Genomic DNA, 13390 nt, shown 5'->3' on the forward strand with positions numbered 1-13390 from the left:
GTAATTTCTAGCCCAGATTATTAAACATGTTGAGGAAAGGGACAGCTTGATCTGTAGAAGGTCAGGCTAGGTGAAAGGGTCTTGTTTGTCTGGAGCACAATGGTGTTGAGCTGTGGTATTGTGTCCTGCTTGTGCCCCGGGTTGCCGTGCAGGGACCTGGTAGTGGGAAGCGCGGTCTGAGCAGGGCCAGAGCCTCGCTGGCAGCCGTTCAAAGCGGGTTACCGAGTCTGGTATGCGGCGCAGGCGTGGAAGGTCGTGGGAAGCAGTTGGCTGCCAGTGCCATGGGTGTCCCCAGTGAATCAGTCGGTGGAGGTGACCCAGCACTTCACGTGCTCCTTAGAGAAGTGATTTGTCCTCAGATGGTGGGCGGCTCTCACACGGGAATCCCCAATCCTGTGTCCTCTGGTCGTGGGCAAGGCTGAAAGCAGCTGTTCTGTCCCCGATGCCAGAGGATGCCCTGCGGGGGATACCTCTGGAGTGGCGCCGGGGGGTGGGGGGTGGGCAGGCTGGCTTGTGCCCACAGTGCTGCTCTGTCAGGGCTGCCTGGACACTGATGAGCCCCTGAGGACCTACTAGGGTGACGTGGGTGTCATGCCTCCTTGCGGCAGTTATGGGTGGGTCCAGCAGCCAGACCCCACAAGTCTGCAGTTGAACTTGGCACAATCCAGTACTAGAGGTGGCAGACTGTTGCAAAGGGTCTCTGGCCGTGACGCCCGAGTCTTATTCCTCTCGTAGTCCCTAACCTGCCTGAGCTGTTTGTTATGAGGAGAGGGTATCCCTGCCCTGCGTGCAGCCTGTGGGAGATCCAGTCCTTTCCACATTCTGCGTGTGTCCGGGGCTGTTTTAGGCACCACAGGTCCAGCAGTGAACAGACAAGGCCCCTGTCCTCAAGATGCTCCCAGCTGACAACACGCTGGGCGAGGTCACTCCGGTGTGTTGGCGAAAGGCAGGGAGGGGTCCAGGAGGGGCTGCCCTGGCAGTCAGGGCTGGTGTTGCTGAGCAGGTGACCTTGAAGCCAGCCCTCGAAGGGGCGGGTCCAAGAAGGGGGTGTGATGGGAGGGCCCCTGACAAGTCCTGTTCTCGGGAGCGTACAGTCTGATCTCAGGTGACTGTGGCTTCCCAAGAGATGAACACCGACTGTGCAGCGTCCACGGTGGAAAATGCTCTGTGTCTCAGCATGAACTTTACCCTTTTCCCTCTTCTCATCAGCCAGGGCCAACTCGTTTGTAGGAACAGCCCAGTATGTTTCTCCAGAGCTGCTCACAGAGAAATCGGCCTGTAAAAGGTAACCTGTTTTCATCTGATCCATAATTCTCTTTTCTCTAAAGTAGTTGTTATTTTTTTCAGGTGAAATTAATAGTTAAGGGAGTGCCTTTCATGGCCTTTACATAGCCAAGCCTACTTTGGAAGAAGTTAGCCTTTTGTCTTTTAACCAGCATCTTTACTTTGATAACCTATGTGCTACTTTGTTACTACTTATACTTCCTGGCATGGTTGTTGCTTTTATGCTTCGAGATTTGATCTTGTTCCTTCAGGAACAACTAAACAACTAACTATTCAGTGGGGAGTACTGTGGCCGACAGGTCTGTATTAGTGACACGAGGCTTCCTGCTGTGTCCCAGAGCCCCGGGACCCTTGGTGCCACCTCCGGCTCAGGCACCCTGGCTGTGGCAGCAGCTGCAGGTCAACTGTTCAGTGTAACGTGCTCTGCAGAGTGCAGGACAGGCCCAGAAGGCAGCGTCTGTGGGAGGAGACAGGACTGGGCCAGTTTCCCAGCAGGGGCCCAGCCAGCACTACAGGGGGCAGGCCCAGTGGTGGCCACAGGATTGAGGGCCTTGGTGGAGTCCTCAGTTGTGAAAATGAGAAGTGCAGGGGGTGGGATATTGTGTTCACAAGAGTGGAGGTCCAGAGAGTGGAGAGGGTAAGTGGCAGGGCAGTTGGGCAGTGGAGGTGAAGCAGGTGGGGGTGCCGATGGCCAGGAGCTGGGAGAAGTCTGGGGTGCTGTCTTGGGTGGACATGAGGCAGGTAGAAGACGGAGAGGCGGCAGGAGAACCTAGGCTTTCAGAGTTTGGGGATGACAAGTTCTGTGGTTGAAGCTTTTCTTTGGATTTTGCCTGCCCTGGGCCAGACACAGCCCACTGGGACCATTGCTGGAGCTGACAGAGGCCCACACAGTCAGTGTCGTGCACTGGCATGCTGCAAGGGGCTGCCTTCCTAAAGTGACAAGTGACTGCCAGGGCAGCAGAGGAGTGATGGTTCTGGGCACAGCAGCTCTGTGTTTCTGAGCCTGACGGCTTTTTAAAACCTCTTTAGCGAGTGGAGCCACAGGGCACAAACATGACGGTTGGAAGGATATTCAGAAAAATTAAGCTTGGGCATCTTAGCAGTCTCTGGGCTCTTTGGGTTTTTTTTGTTTTTGTTTTGCTTTTTGTTTTCTACTCTTATTGAACCAACAAACTTTGAGCTCTCACTGTGGGCCAGATGCTGTTGTAGGTCAGGGCTTCCCAGCTGGGACAGTTCTGCCCGCCAGGGGACATCTGGCCATGTCTAGACACAGTTTTGGTGTCACAACTTGGCGGGGGTGGGGAGGGAATGGGTCGAGCCAGGGGCACTGCCCAACATCCTACAGTGTAGAAACGGCCCCCCAGCGAGGATGACGGGTCCCAGATGCCCACAGGGCCCAGGCTGAGAAACCCTCCTCCAGGTGGTGGGTGCACTGGGCCAGATTCTCCAAGTGTGTGTCACTGCTGCCTAAGAACTAGCTTTTCCTCGAGTTGGGGTTTACTTTCAGCAAGAGGAATTCCTTTCGCACTAATGGAGGAAGGTCTCCAGGCTCTACTGAGTGAGAGAAGGAAGACACAGAATGGCCTCCCAGAGTCACTTGTCTGTGCATTTAAACCTCAAGAAGGATATACAAGCCACGGATAACTGGTTATCTGTGGTGAGGGTAAGGGTTAGGGCTGTGAGTGAGACCTCACTGGGTGCCTTTTTATGCTTTTAATTTTTAAAGTCATGTGATACTTATTTAAAAAATAGTTAAGAATTTTTTTCCTGATTCTAAAAATGATACTTATTCATTATAAAGAATTTTTAGAAAATATGGAGAATAAAAAAAAAAAAGTAGGGAGTTTCCTGGTGGTCTAGCGGTTAGGATTCGGCACTTTCACTGCTGAGGCCTGGGTTCAGTTCCTGGTGGGGAGCTGAGATCCCACAGTCCGGGTGGCCAAAATCAAACAAACAAACAAAAAAAGCCAAGGAAACACTCATAGTCTCCAACCCACTAGTAGTCACAGATAATGATTTGGTATGTCTTTCTTTCCAGCTACTTTTTTCTGTGTGTTTTAAATGTGTTTACATAATTTTTATACAACTGGAATCATACTGAATAACCACTTTTGAATCCTGCTCCCTGTGATTATATGATGAACATTTCCCCATACCACTAACATTATTGGCAGAAATCTTTTAACAGCTGTGTGATTTTCCAACATATGAATTCATTGTAGTTCATTGAGCTTTTCCTTTACTGTTAGACGTTGAAGTAGTTTTCATATCTTGGGCACAGCCTGGTGTGCCTTTACGTGCGGCATGCCCTGCGCTGGGGAAGAAGGGCCCTCCTGCCTGTTCAGCTGGAGAGTCTGCCAGGGATGCCCCATGTTCCTCTTTGAATTTCAAGAAGTAGAGTGGCTTGGTTTAACTGAGCATTTAAAAAATCATCAGTGCATACTGCTTTCCAGAAATGTTACACTGGCTTCCCCCTTTAGTTTTCATTGTATTGAAAAACATTTTAAATGGCAAGATAACTGTGGAAAGTTAGCCCCGAAGCCGTTCTGCTGGCAGTCCCACTCCCTGGAGATGACCCGTGAAAGCAGCACAGGCAGCCCCACCCCACAGCCCTGCCCCTCCTCTCTGGCCACTGCCGCATGGAAAGGCCGATACTTTTCTGTTGGCGTTTTTCTCTTGTAGCTTCCCCATTTTAACTACACTGAACAGCAGAGAAAACCAAGTGTAAGAACTAGTTACTGAGTAGAATGTACGTTCATTTTTAACATGCCCTTCACTCCATCTGTGTGTTGTGACTCAGATTTCGGATCTGTGGCATTTTTCACCCACATCAAGTGCTTCATCTACCCCGGGCCAACGGTGCTGTGATATGGGTCCGAGGACAGAGCCTTCACCCAAGGCCCCCAGCACTGTAATTGGCCTCTTGTCTCCACCCACGACCTACGATTTCATCTTCCAGAATGCCAAGCTGTGGCCTCTTCCAGAAACTGACTGTATCCAGCAACGCATGAGCCCTACGTATATTTAGGGCTTGCGGGGAGGTAGTTGGCCATGCAGGGCAAGTTGCATCTTGATGCTTTTATAGGGCTGAGCTGGGAATAGAATGCAAGATTTACAGAGGAAATAAAATATGCAAAGTAGTTCTCAGCCGTGAACTCTGAGATGCACTGAGGGGAGAGAAAAAACAGGAGCAGGAGGGAAGGAGGGTGGTGAGCAGAACAGCCCCTCCAGGGTCCCTGCCAGCTGGTTCTGGAAAAGACTTAGGGAAATTCAGAACCGTAGTGTGTTTCCTTTAAAATGTATAATTAAGGGCTTCCCTGGTGGCGCAGTGGTTAAGAATCCGCCTGCCAATGCAGGGGACACGGGTTTGAGCTCTGATCTGGGAAGATCCCACATGCTGCGGGGCAACTAAGCCCACGCGCCACAACTACTGAGCCTGTGCTCTAGAGCCGCAAGCCACAACTGCTGAGCCCGCGTGCCACAACAACTGAGCCCGCGTGCCACAACTACTGAAGCCTGCGCTCCTAGAGCCTGTGCTCCGCAACAAGAGAGGCCACCGCAACAAGAAGCCCGTGCACCGCAATGAAGAGTAGCCCCCACTCGCTGCAACTAGAGAAAAGCCCACACACAACAACGAAGACCCAATGCAGCCAAAAATAAATAAAAATAAATTTTTAAAAAATGTATAATTAAAATGTTCATAAAGGAGGGGCAGGGCTTTGCACAGTGAGTCCAAGAAGGGAAAGAGAAAGCTTGCTTTGTGTGCATCCTGTGGACTGTGATTTGACTCCTTGGCATACATGAGCTCGCGTCTGTGTCCTGGGGGTAAACAGTGAGCTGTGAGAGAATCTGAGACTCAGCTGTACCAACCTGCCAGTGCCCCTGCCCCCGCCCCTGGGACTGGAAGAAGGGGCTTTTTGGCCAGTGTTTGCTGTAGTCAAGAGTGACCGCTGCTCCCTGGCCAGGACCAGACCGGGCCTGTGAGGTCGTTGGTTGCCCCTGAGCGAGGCGCCCAGCCTGGCCCAGCAGTGCCTGCTGTGTGTGTGTGGGATCCTCTGGTCCTGGATCCGCAGAGAGGCCCCCTCAAGGAGAGCCCAGAGCAGGTTTCCACCCTCACACTGACCTGGTTTTAAAGGTGAGAAACAGATCAGAGGCTGAAATGGGTGGTGTCAACAGACAGGATGGAAATGAACCATGCTCCCCACTGAAATGTTACAAATGTCATTCTTCTTTGTTTTTCTCCTCCCTTAAAGTTCAGACCTTTGGGCTCTTGGATGCATAATATACCAGCTTGTGGCAGGACTGCCACCGTTCCGAGCTGGGTAAGAGACCCACACCCCACACCCCCCTCCTAGCCCTTCGCAGCAGTCTGACAGAGAAGTGGGAGGGGGCAGTCCCAGGGTTAGGGCTGGGTGGGGGGAACTTTTATGACGGCTCTTTAGTGAACCTGGTGGCTCTCTGGGGAGAGAGGGAGACGGCTGTCCCAGGAAAGTACAGCTCTGTACTGGGGAGGTTTGTGTGACCCTGCCCAGAATGATGGCTTTTCTTATTTTACAGAAATGAATATCTTATATTTCAGAAGATCATTAAGTTGGAATATGACTTTCCTGAAAAATTCTTTCCTAAGGCAAGAGATCTTGTGGAAAAACTTCTGGTAAATATTTCGAATTTTCTTCTGGTAGGATGATCCAGTAGCCACACCCTGAGTCCCTCTGAACTTGTGATCAGAGGGCCTTTCCTTGGAGGCACCTATGTTTAATAAAAGGGCATTTTAGGGTTGATAGTGATTGTAGGTAGATGCATATCTTCAGTCTCATCCCATCAGGCCTTTTCAGTTTCCAAGTGCCTGATTCTTGAGCTTAATAAGATAGGAAATTACTGTATCACTTTGCATTTGCTCATCAACACACACACCATTTTAAGTTACCAGACGCTGGAGCAGCTTGGCGTGCTGCAGTGGCAGGTGGCTGTAAATTCTACTTAGCGACATCTGTGAGTATCAACTTTATAGAGTCAGCTACATGAAGGTGCTAAAGATCAACCCAAGTTATATAGCAAAGGTGAACAGATTTACCCAGGAAAGGAGTGTCTGTTTATGTTCTGGAAACTGTAGTGTCCCTTCCCCTGGTGTGTTTTGGCTCCAGACCTTCCATTCACTTGATTTGGGGGAGCAGGGTCAGTCAGCCTCTTCCTACCTGTCCCTTGTGTGTCTGTCCCCTCTGGGGGAGTGCGTTGGATCCTCTGTGGGTCTGGGGGGGGGCAGCCGAATTCTGGAGGAGCTGGCTGTGTGGCCCTTTGAGACCACGTGCAGGTGGGGGACCCAAGGCACTTTACTCCCCATCTGTGATAGCTTCCTGTTCACGTAAACTCTTCATTCTCTTATTAAAGCCAGTGAGTTCCTCTTTTTCCTGTTTTAGGATTTTAAGAGAATACTTGCTGCTATTCATTAACTTTTGATGTAGTGATTCATTTTCACCTGTGGGGGGAGGGGCAGAGACTCAGGAGAAGTGAAAGCTGCGCTTGGCCACCCCCCCCAACCCCCCACGGTGACTCAGTTGTCCCCAGCACACTGTGCCCTTCCTATTTCCAGGAGATCCCAAGAATTGAAAAGAACTACTCAGAAATAATTTTTTTTGTCAGAATTACTTTTTAACCCCGACACTGACTTGACTTCTATTTAAGGTTTTAGATGCCACAAAGCGATTAGGTTGTGAAGAAATGGAAGGGTACGGCCCTCTGAAAGCTCATCCATTCTTTGAGTCCATCACGTGGGAGAACCTGCATCACCAGACGCCTCCGAAGCTCACAGCTTACTTACCGGCCATGTCGGAAGATGATGAGGACTGCTACGGCAATGTAAGCCAGCGCGCCAGGGCCGAGATGGGTCCTGCTGGCCCGCCTGGGAAGTGGCTCTTCTGGGCAGGGCCAGGGACCCCAGGTGGTGGGATGAATGGCTAAAGGGGGGAGCCAGTGTAGATCCTTGGAGGGGGAGGGGCAGTGAACACTCTGTGGCCGAGTCTGAGTCCCTCACTGAGACTTGGGCCGAAGAGGCTTAAACGTCTGCCCCGAGTGCAGATCGCCAGTACGTGCATCCCTTTCTCATTTCCTCTAGTTAATTTTTGCCCAAAGGGGTCGAACCAGAGCCTGGGCGCTGATTCTCCTGGTGGGCTTCTGTCTTCCGGTTTTGGCTGATGTCCTTATAATTTTGTATCTGAAGACATTCCGGAATGCCTCTGGTATTTCCCAGAGAATCCCAGGGTGCTGCTGCTGCTTTGAACTTTTGGGGGATGTAGTGTTGAGGATGGACACTGGTCACTGTCAGCTCTTAGTGCCTGGTACAAGCGGGACAGTGGCGCAGGCCCGAGGGATGAGGCACCCTGGGGTCCGAGGCAAGCTCAGACATAGGGTCTTCAGTATACTTTGTCCTTTAAACTTTCCTTATGGACGGTGTGAAACATGCAGAAATGGGCCGAGGAGGATGGTGAGCTGCAGTGTGTCCGTCACCACCTTCAGGTCACCCTCCACCAGGACCCCCATATTTACATGTAATGTCAGGTGTTTTGATTATCAGCCATAGTCCATATTTCTGATTTGATTTCTGTCATTGTGGCTTATTGTAACCAGTTATCATATATAGAGTTCCGCCTCAATTGACTGAGGAATTCTAGAGTTCACGTAAAAGTCATCCAAGGCTAAGTTAAAATTACAACTGGCATCACCTCTTGGAGATCAAGAGCCCCCTATGTCTCCTATCTACTGTTTTAAGCAACACATCCCTCCCTTTTTTGCCCTAAAATATCCTTTATGCCCAGACTTGAATTGAGCCAGATGTGGAGTGCCGTCTGTGCTCCCCCCTGACTTGCTTCCCTACCTCAGTGGTCACGGCTGTCCACAGCCTCTGCGTGTGCAGACTGCAAAGGGCTCCCTCCCTCGGCCCTAGTTGCCGACCATGCCCTTGGGCCCTGATGTCGTTCTGGGGTCATGGCCGGCAGGCACGGGTGGGGTCCACAGGGCCTTTGGCAGGGGTGTGCCAGGGGAGCAGCACGCTCTGCTGGCCAGACTCTGAGGGAGCCACTGGGGCCCCGGTTGTCTCAGGTCTCAGTGCCCAGGGAGCCTGGCTTCATGGGCGTGTGCGCACTCTTGAGTGTGTTGCAGGCTCTCTGTCTGCTATTCCATCATGTTTGCCATGTTGAGAGCTCTGGCTTCTCGGTACTCAAGTGTCACCATCTTATCCTGATCCTCCAGGATCAAAGAGGCCAGCAGGCCGCAGGTCCCGGGCCTCCCCTTCCTGTAGGTTAAGACTGAGGATAAGCTCCCTCCCTGGGGCGAACAGCTTCTGACATTGCCATCAGAAGGGGGACGCAGGGCAGGCTGGATCCAGCCTGAGGCTGGTGGTCAGCTGTGTAGTTAGAGGAGAAGCTGGGCTGCGTGTCGGTGACTCGTCTCCCATGGCCTTCGGGGTGAGAGCTTGCTGGGTGTACGATAGGTCAGAGTGTGTCTGGATCTTTGGACCAGAGGGAAGTCCAGGCGCTGTTCTCTCACTTTTCCCTCTCTTCTCTGTGCAGTACGACAATCTCCTGAGCCAGTTCGGCTGCATGCAGGTGTCGTCGTCCTCCTCCTCCCACTCCCTGTCTGCCGCGGACGCGGGCTGCCCCAGAGGGTGGGAAGCAACATCGAGCAGTATATCCACGACCTGGACACTAATTCTTTTGAACTGGACTTACAGTTTTCTGAAGATGAGAAGAGGGTTGTTATTGGAGAAGCAGGCCAGTGGAAACCCTTGGTAAGAACGTACAGCTGTAAGCAGCGCCCCATTTAGAAACGCAGGGATGGAACGCACGGGGATGAACGCCAGCCGTGGTAACTGACAGAGCTTGGGCGTCCTAACCTTCGACACCACTGCTGTAAAGGCTCCGCTCCCTTCCGCCTCACACAGCTGCCTTTCTGCAGATGAGGACCCTCAAAGTGGTCCAACTGGAAGTGGGTGTTTGGAGGGCCGGCTGGGGGTGGGTGGAGAGGGTTTGGACCCTCCGGGCTCTGGCCCTTGGGACTTGGCGGGCCAGGCACACCAGCAACCGTGTTGGGGACCTGGATTCACCATTATTTAAATAACCGCTGCCCAACAGCCTTTCCTGCCCTGGAGCGTTCAGATGCTCTAGAAATGGACCCGTGTGATTGGCGTTTGTGTTCTTTTTTTTTTTTTTTTTTTTTTTTTTTTTTAAAGATTTATTTATTGATTGATTGATTGCTATGTTGGGTCTTCATTTCTGTGCGAGGGCTTTCTCTAGTTGCGGCGAGTGGGGGCCTCTCTTCATCGCGGTGCGCGGGCCTCTCACTATCACGGCCCTCTCTTGTTGCGGAGCACAGGCTCCAGACGCGAGGCTCAGTAGTTGTGGCTCACGGGCCTAGTCGCTCCGCGGCATGTGGGATCCTCCCAGACCAGGGCTCGAACCCGTGTCCCCTGCACTAGCAGGCAGATTCTCAACCACTGCACCACCAGGGAAGCCCGGCGTTTGTGTTCTTATCGAGGCAAACATCTTCCATGTTCATTGGCCATTTGTATTTATTTTTTGAGGTTCATTTGTATCCTTTGACTCTTTTTTTTCTTGTATGTTTTGCATCTTTCTAAAATTGACTTTTCAGAGCCATAGATATGAAGACTATTTCTCTGTTTATTTTGCAAACATTTTTTTCCAGTTTATCTCTTCATTCTATTTGTGCATTTTTTGGTGGGGGGAGTTGCAGATTCTTACAAAGTTGAACCTGTTTGTGTGTTTATTTTCTGCTTTCCATCTTGGTCCTGTTGAGAAGAGCTTCTCCACCTAGACATTTTCTTCAAGGATTTTTATGGTTTCACCTTTTGCGCAGGCAGAGAGGAGCCTGGGTGGGGGTGGGGAAGGAGGCTTAGAGGAAGAGAGGCCACCTGGACATGGGCGCTGTTGTGCAGAGGAATGGGGGTGGGGGACGCAGAGGAAAAGTGGCAGGTGGATGAGGCTAGGATTTTGTACAATTAGAAATGATTGTCTCTAGGGACTTCCCTGGTGGTCCAGTGGTTAAGACTTCACCTTTCAATGCAGGGCGTGTGGGTTCGATCCCTGGTCGGGGAGCTAAGATGCCACATGCCTCCTGGCCAAAAAACGAAAACATAAAATAGAAGCAATACTGTAACAAATTCAATAAAGACTTTAAAAATGGTCCACATCAACAACAAAAAAAAATTATCATCTCTAGAAAAGTGAGTGTACCTCTTGGCCAGCTGAAACAATCTCCAGTTCTTGGGGGCTTACGTTCCCTGCAGTGGTGTTCTGAGGAGCCCTAACGTGTACCGAGCAGGAGGGAAGGGCTCCTGCTGGGCGCCCTGCTCTGAGCAGGTCCATGTGCCAGGTTGTGATCCCTGAGAAGGGCCTGCTGTGTCCACCCCACAGGCTTGGCCGGGTGCAGAGCACGGCCGAGAAGCACTGTTGCCGGCATGGGGGTGGCTACTCAGAAGGCCCATGTGCCCCGCCCGGGGCGTTTTCAGAGGCCCTGGGCAGCCTGGGCCCTTCAGCCTGCGGTTCCGGGCAGGGCAGAGTAACTGGTGGCCGGTCAGGCCCTGCAACCTCTCACCCACTCTTTCTTTTTTTCGCGCTCTCCTCCCTTTCCTCCCAATTCAATCCCATTTGGAAGCTGACGACTGTGGAAAGTTTAAGGCATCTCTCATTTGGTCAGTGGAGATCCCTCAGGCACATTCTTTAGAACGGTGATTCTCAGTGTCCGGCCCATAGACCATAATAATCATTCTGTAATAATACTAAGATGGTGTTTGCTTTTCTACTTTTATTTTCTATGAATGTACAGTGGAGTTTTTCAGAAGCTACACACTGTAGGATGACATTGCTTTGACAGCTAATGGAATTTGTGTTTTCTATCTTTTGAATCTTCTAAAGAGGTAGGTTTATGGTATAAATATGTGCACTTTTAGACATTAATAAGTTCTCAGTATTTCTGCTGGGCTCTTACTAGCTATTTTCAGCTGTACCTCCTATAATTATTGTAACTTCCTATCATCGAGTAATTTACCGCTTTGCAATCCTGAAATTTTTCCTGTGCCCACATGGAAACACAGTAAAGAAGTAAGTATACTTTGAGTTGTTTGGCAATATTATTTTAAAATTTCTCAAAAACTTTAATAATTTCTATCTGAAACTTATTTTAGATTTTAATGATATATTCTAAAACAAAAGAACATTTATATGTTTTCATATTTGAGTATAGATCATTGACTTAAAAAGGGAGAAGACTTGCTTTCCCACCCACAGTAGCATCACCTCAGTCTAAAGATGCAAAAAGAAGACACTGGGTTCTCTGACTCATGGAAGGAAGGAATCCACTCCAGAGAAACTAGGCAAAACTATAAATATGAAACAGAAATAGGGCAAAAGGCTATCTTTCCCTGGCTTTATAGATGTGAATACCTTGCTGTGTTGTGTCTATGAACAGAATGTCTTTGCATACTATTTTGGTGCCAGTTAAGTGGCAGCATCATTTAGAGACCAGTCATTCAGAATTTTAAAGATACAGGAATTGAATATTGTAAGTGTACACGTGATGAGCTCTTTCAGAGCCAAACATCAGAAAGCCTCTGGAGTGCCTTAAAAAGCGCTGGGAGGCTGAAGAGCCTCGAGCCATTGACCCTGCTGAGTGAATGCCATTGATGCAGATGAGAGCCACTGAGAGGAATCCCGGCCACAATGGTGGTCCACGATACGATACAGCGACTCTCTGGATTAAAGATGTGGCTGCGGAGGACACAGGGAGTGAGTTGGTATCTCTACCTCCAAATTGTTTTTTTGCCTTCCAAGTGGATGAATCTACAGATGGGACTAGACTCACTGCTTTACTTGTATTTGTCCGGTGCTCACCCCAACTTACCATCAAAGAAAGATGGTTCTTTTACCTTTTACCTAAGTGCTTGGCAGAAAGCACAATTTGTGCTGAGACAGTCCGTGTTGAGCACCTCTTTTGAATTTCACAGTTCTGGAACAAACATGTTGACATGTGCAGTGATGGTGCAGGAGCAACGGTGGGTAAAACTGTCAGTGCCAGGTCATGAATCCCGGCCATGGCACCAGGCGGTGCGAGAAGAGCCGGCTCTTCACAGCCACACGATCACAGGGGCAGAGGAAAAGACAACAAGCCAGCCTCACTTAGGAGTGGTCATTGAAGATGATTGATTTAATTAATGTGCTGTAGAACGAAATGGGAAGTACGCATAAAGCACTTCTGCTGCACCTCCAGGGTGACGGCTACCTCAAGAAAAGCGCTGTGTGGTGGTTTGTGCTGGGAGCTGAACGAGCTGCTCTTTTCATGGAAGACCATTTTCACTGGAAGGTTTGACTGACAAACTGGTTGTTCAGACTTGGCTATTTGACCAACATTTTTCTGGAAAATGACTGGAATGAGCCTGTCACTTCAAGGAAAACAACTGCTGGTGTTTGTTACCAATGATAAAATCAAAACCTTCATGTGAAAATTAGAATTGTGGGAAACTTTATTCATCACTGTGAGCTTGACATCTTCCCAATATTTAAAGACTTTTTTGGGGAGAAAGGTAGCAATATTTATAAATTGATTTGTTGATATCGTAATATGAAATTTGTCAACATTTGGAAGATCTCCATAACTCAGTGAACCACTATTTCCAGATGACCAATGTTTGGTGCTGTAAACTCATATAAGGGCGGAAGATCTATTCAAAGTGCAAGGTAGGTTGGTGGATTCTAATGTCAAAAGTATGAAAAATTCATTCTTGGGGATTCAGATTCCACGTGGCAGCTAACCTTTAAGAAACTGCACTTCTGGAGTTTTGGTGTAGTATCAAAGAAGAATGCCCACAAATATCTGAAAAGGCTATTAAAATACTCTTATGATTTCTTCATGTACTTCAGCCTGGACAGCATATCACAGTAGAGTGAAGGCAGAGGCAGATGTGAAAATCCAGCTCTCTTCTGTGAAGCCAGATGTTAAAGAGATTTGCAAAGTGTACAGCAGTGTCATGCTTCTCATTAATTACCTTCATTTTCAAAAGAAATTATTTTTAAAATTAAAAAATCATTTATGTTAATGT

The 13390-nt window shown here is 49.4% G+C and overlaps 1 protein-coding gene across 1 annotated transcript in view; it reads left to right on the plus strand.

Moving 5' to 3' along the window:
- Positions 1-13390, plus strand: part of PDPK1 (3-phosphoinositide dependent protein kinase 1) — an 80954-nt gene that overhangs the window by 57188 nt on the left and 10376 nt on the right. Inside the window, 7 exon segments of the mRNA XM_036824938.1 lie at positions 1210-1285; positions 5538-5606; positions 5842-5938; positions 6967-7140; positions 8850-8925; positions 8928-9031; positions 9033-9067. Coding sequence (XP_036680833.1) covers positions 1210-1285; positions 5538-5606; positions 5842-5938; positions 6967-7140; positions 8850-8925; positions 8928-9031; positions 9033-9067 — 631 coding nt within the window.

The sequence above is a fragment of the Balaenoptera musculus genome, chromosome 15 (genome assembly GCF_009873245.2).
Source record: "Balaenoptera musculus isolate JJ_BM4_2016_0621 chromosome 15, mBalMus1.pri.v3, whole genome shotgun sequence".
NCBI classification, from domain to species: domain Eukaryota; kingdom Metazoa; phylum Chordata; class Mammalia; order Artiodactyla; family Balaenopteridae; genus Balaenoptera; species Balaenoptera musculus.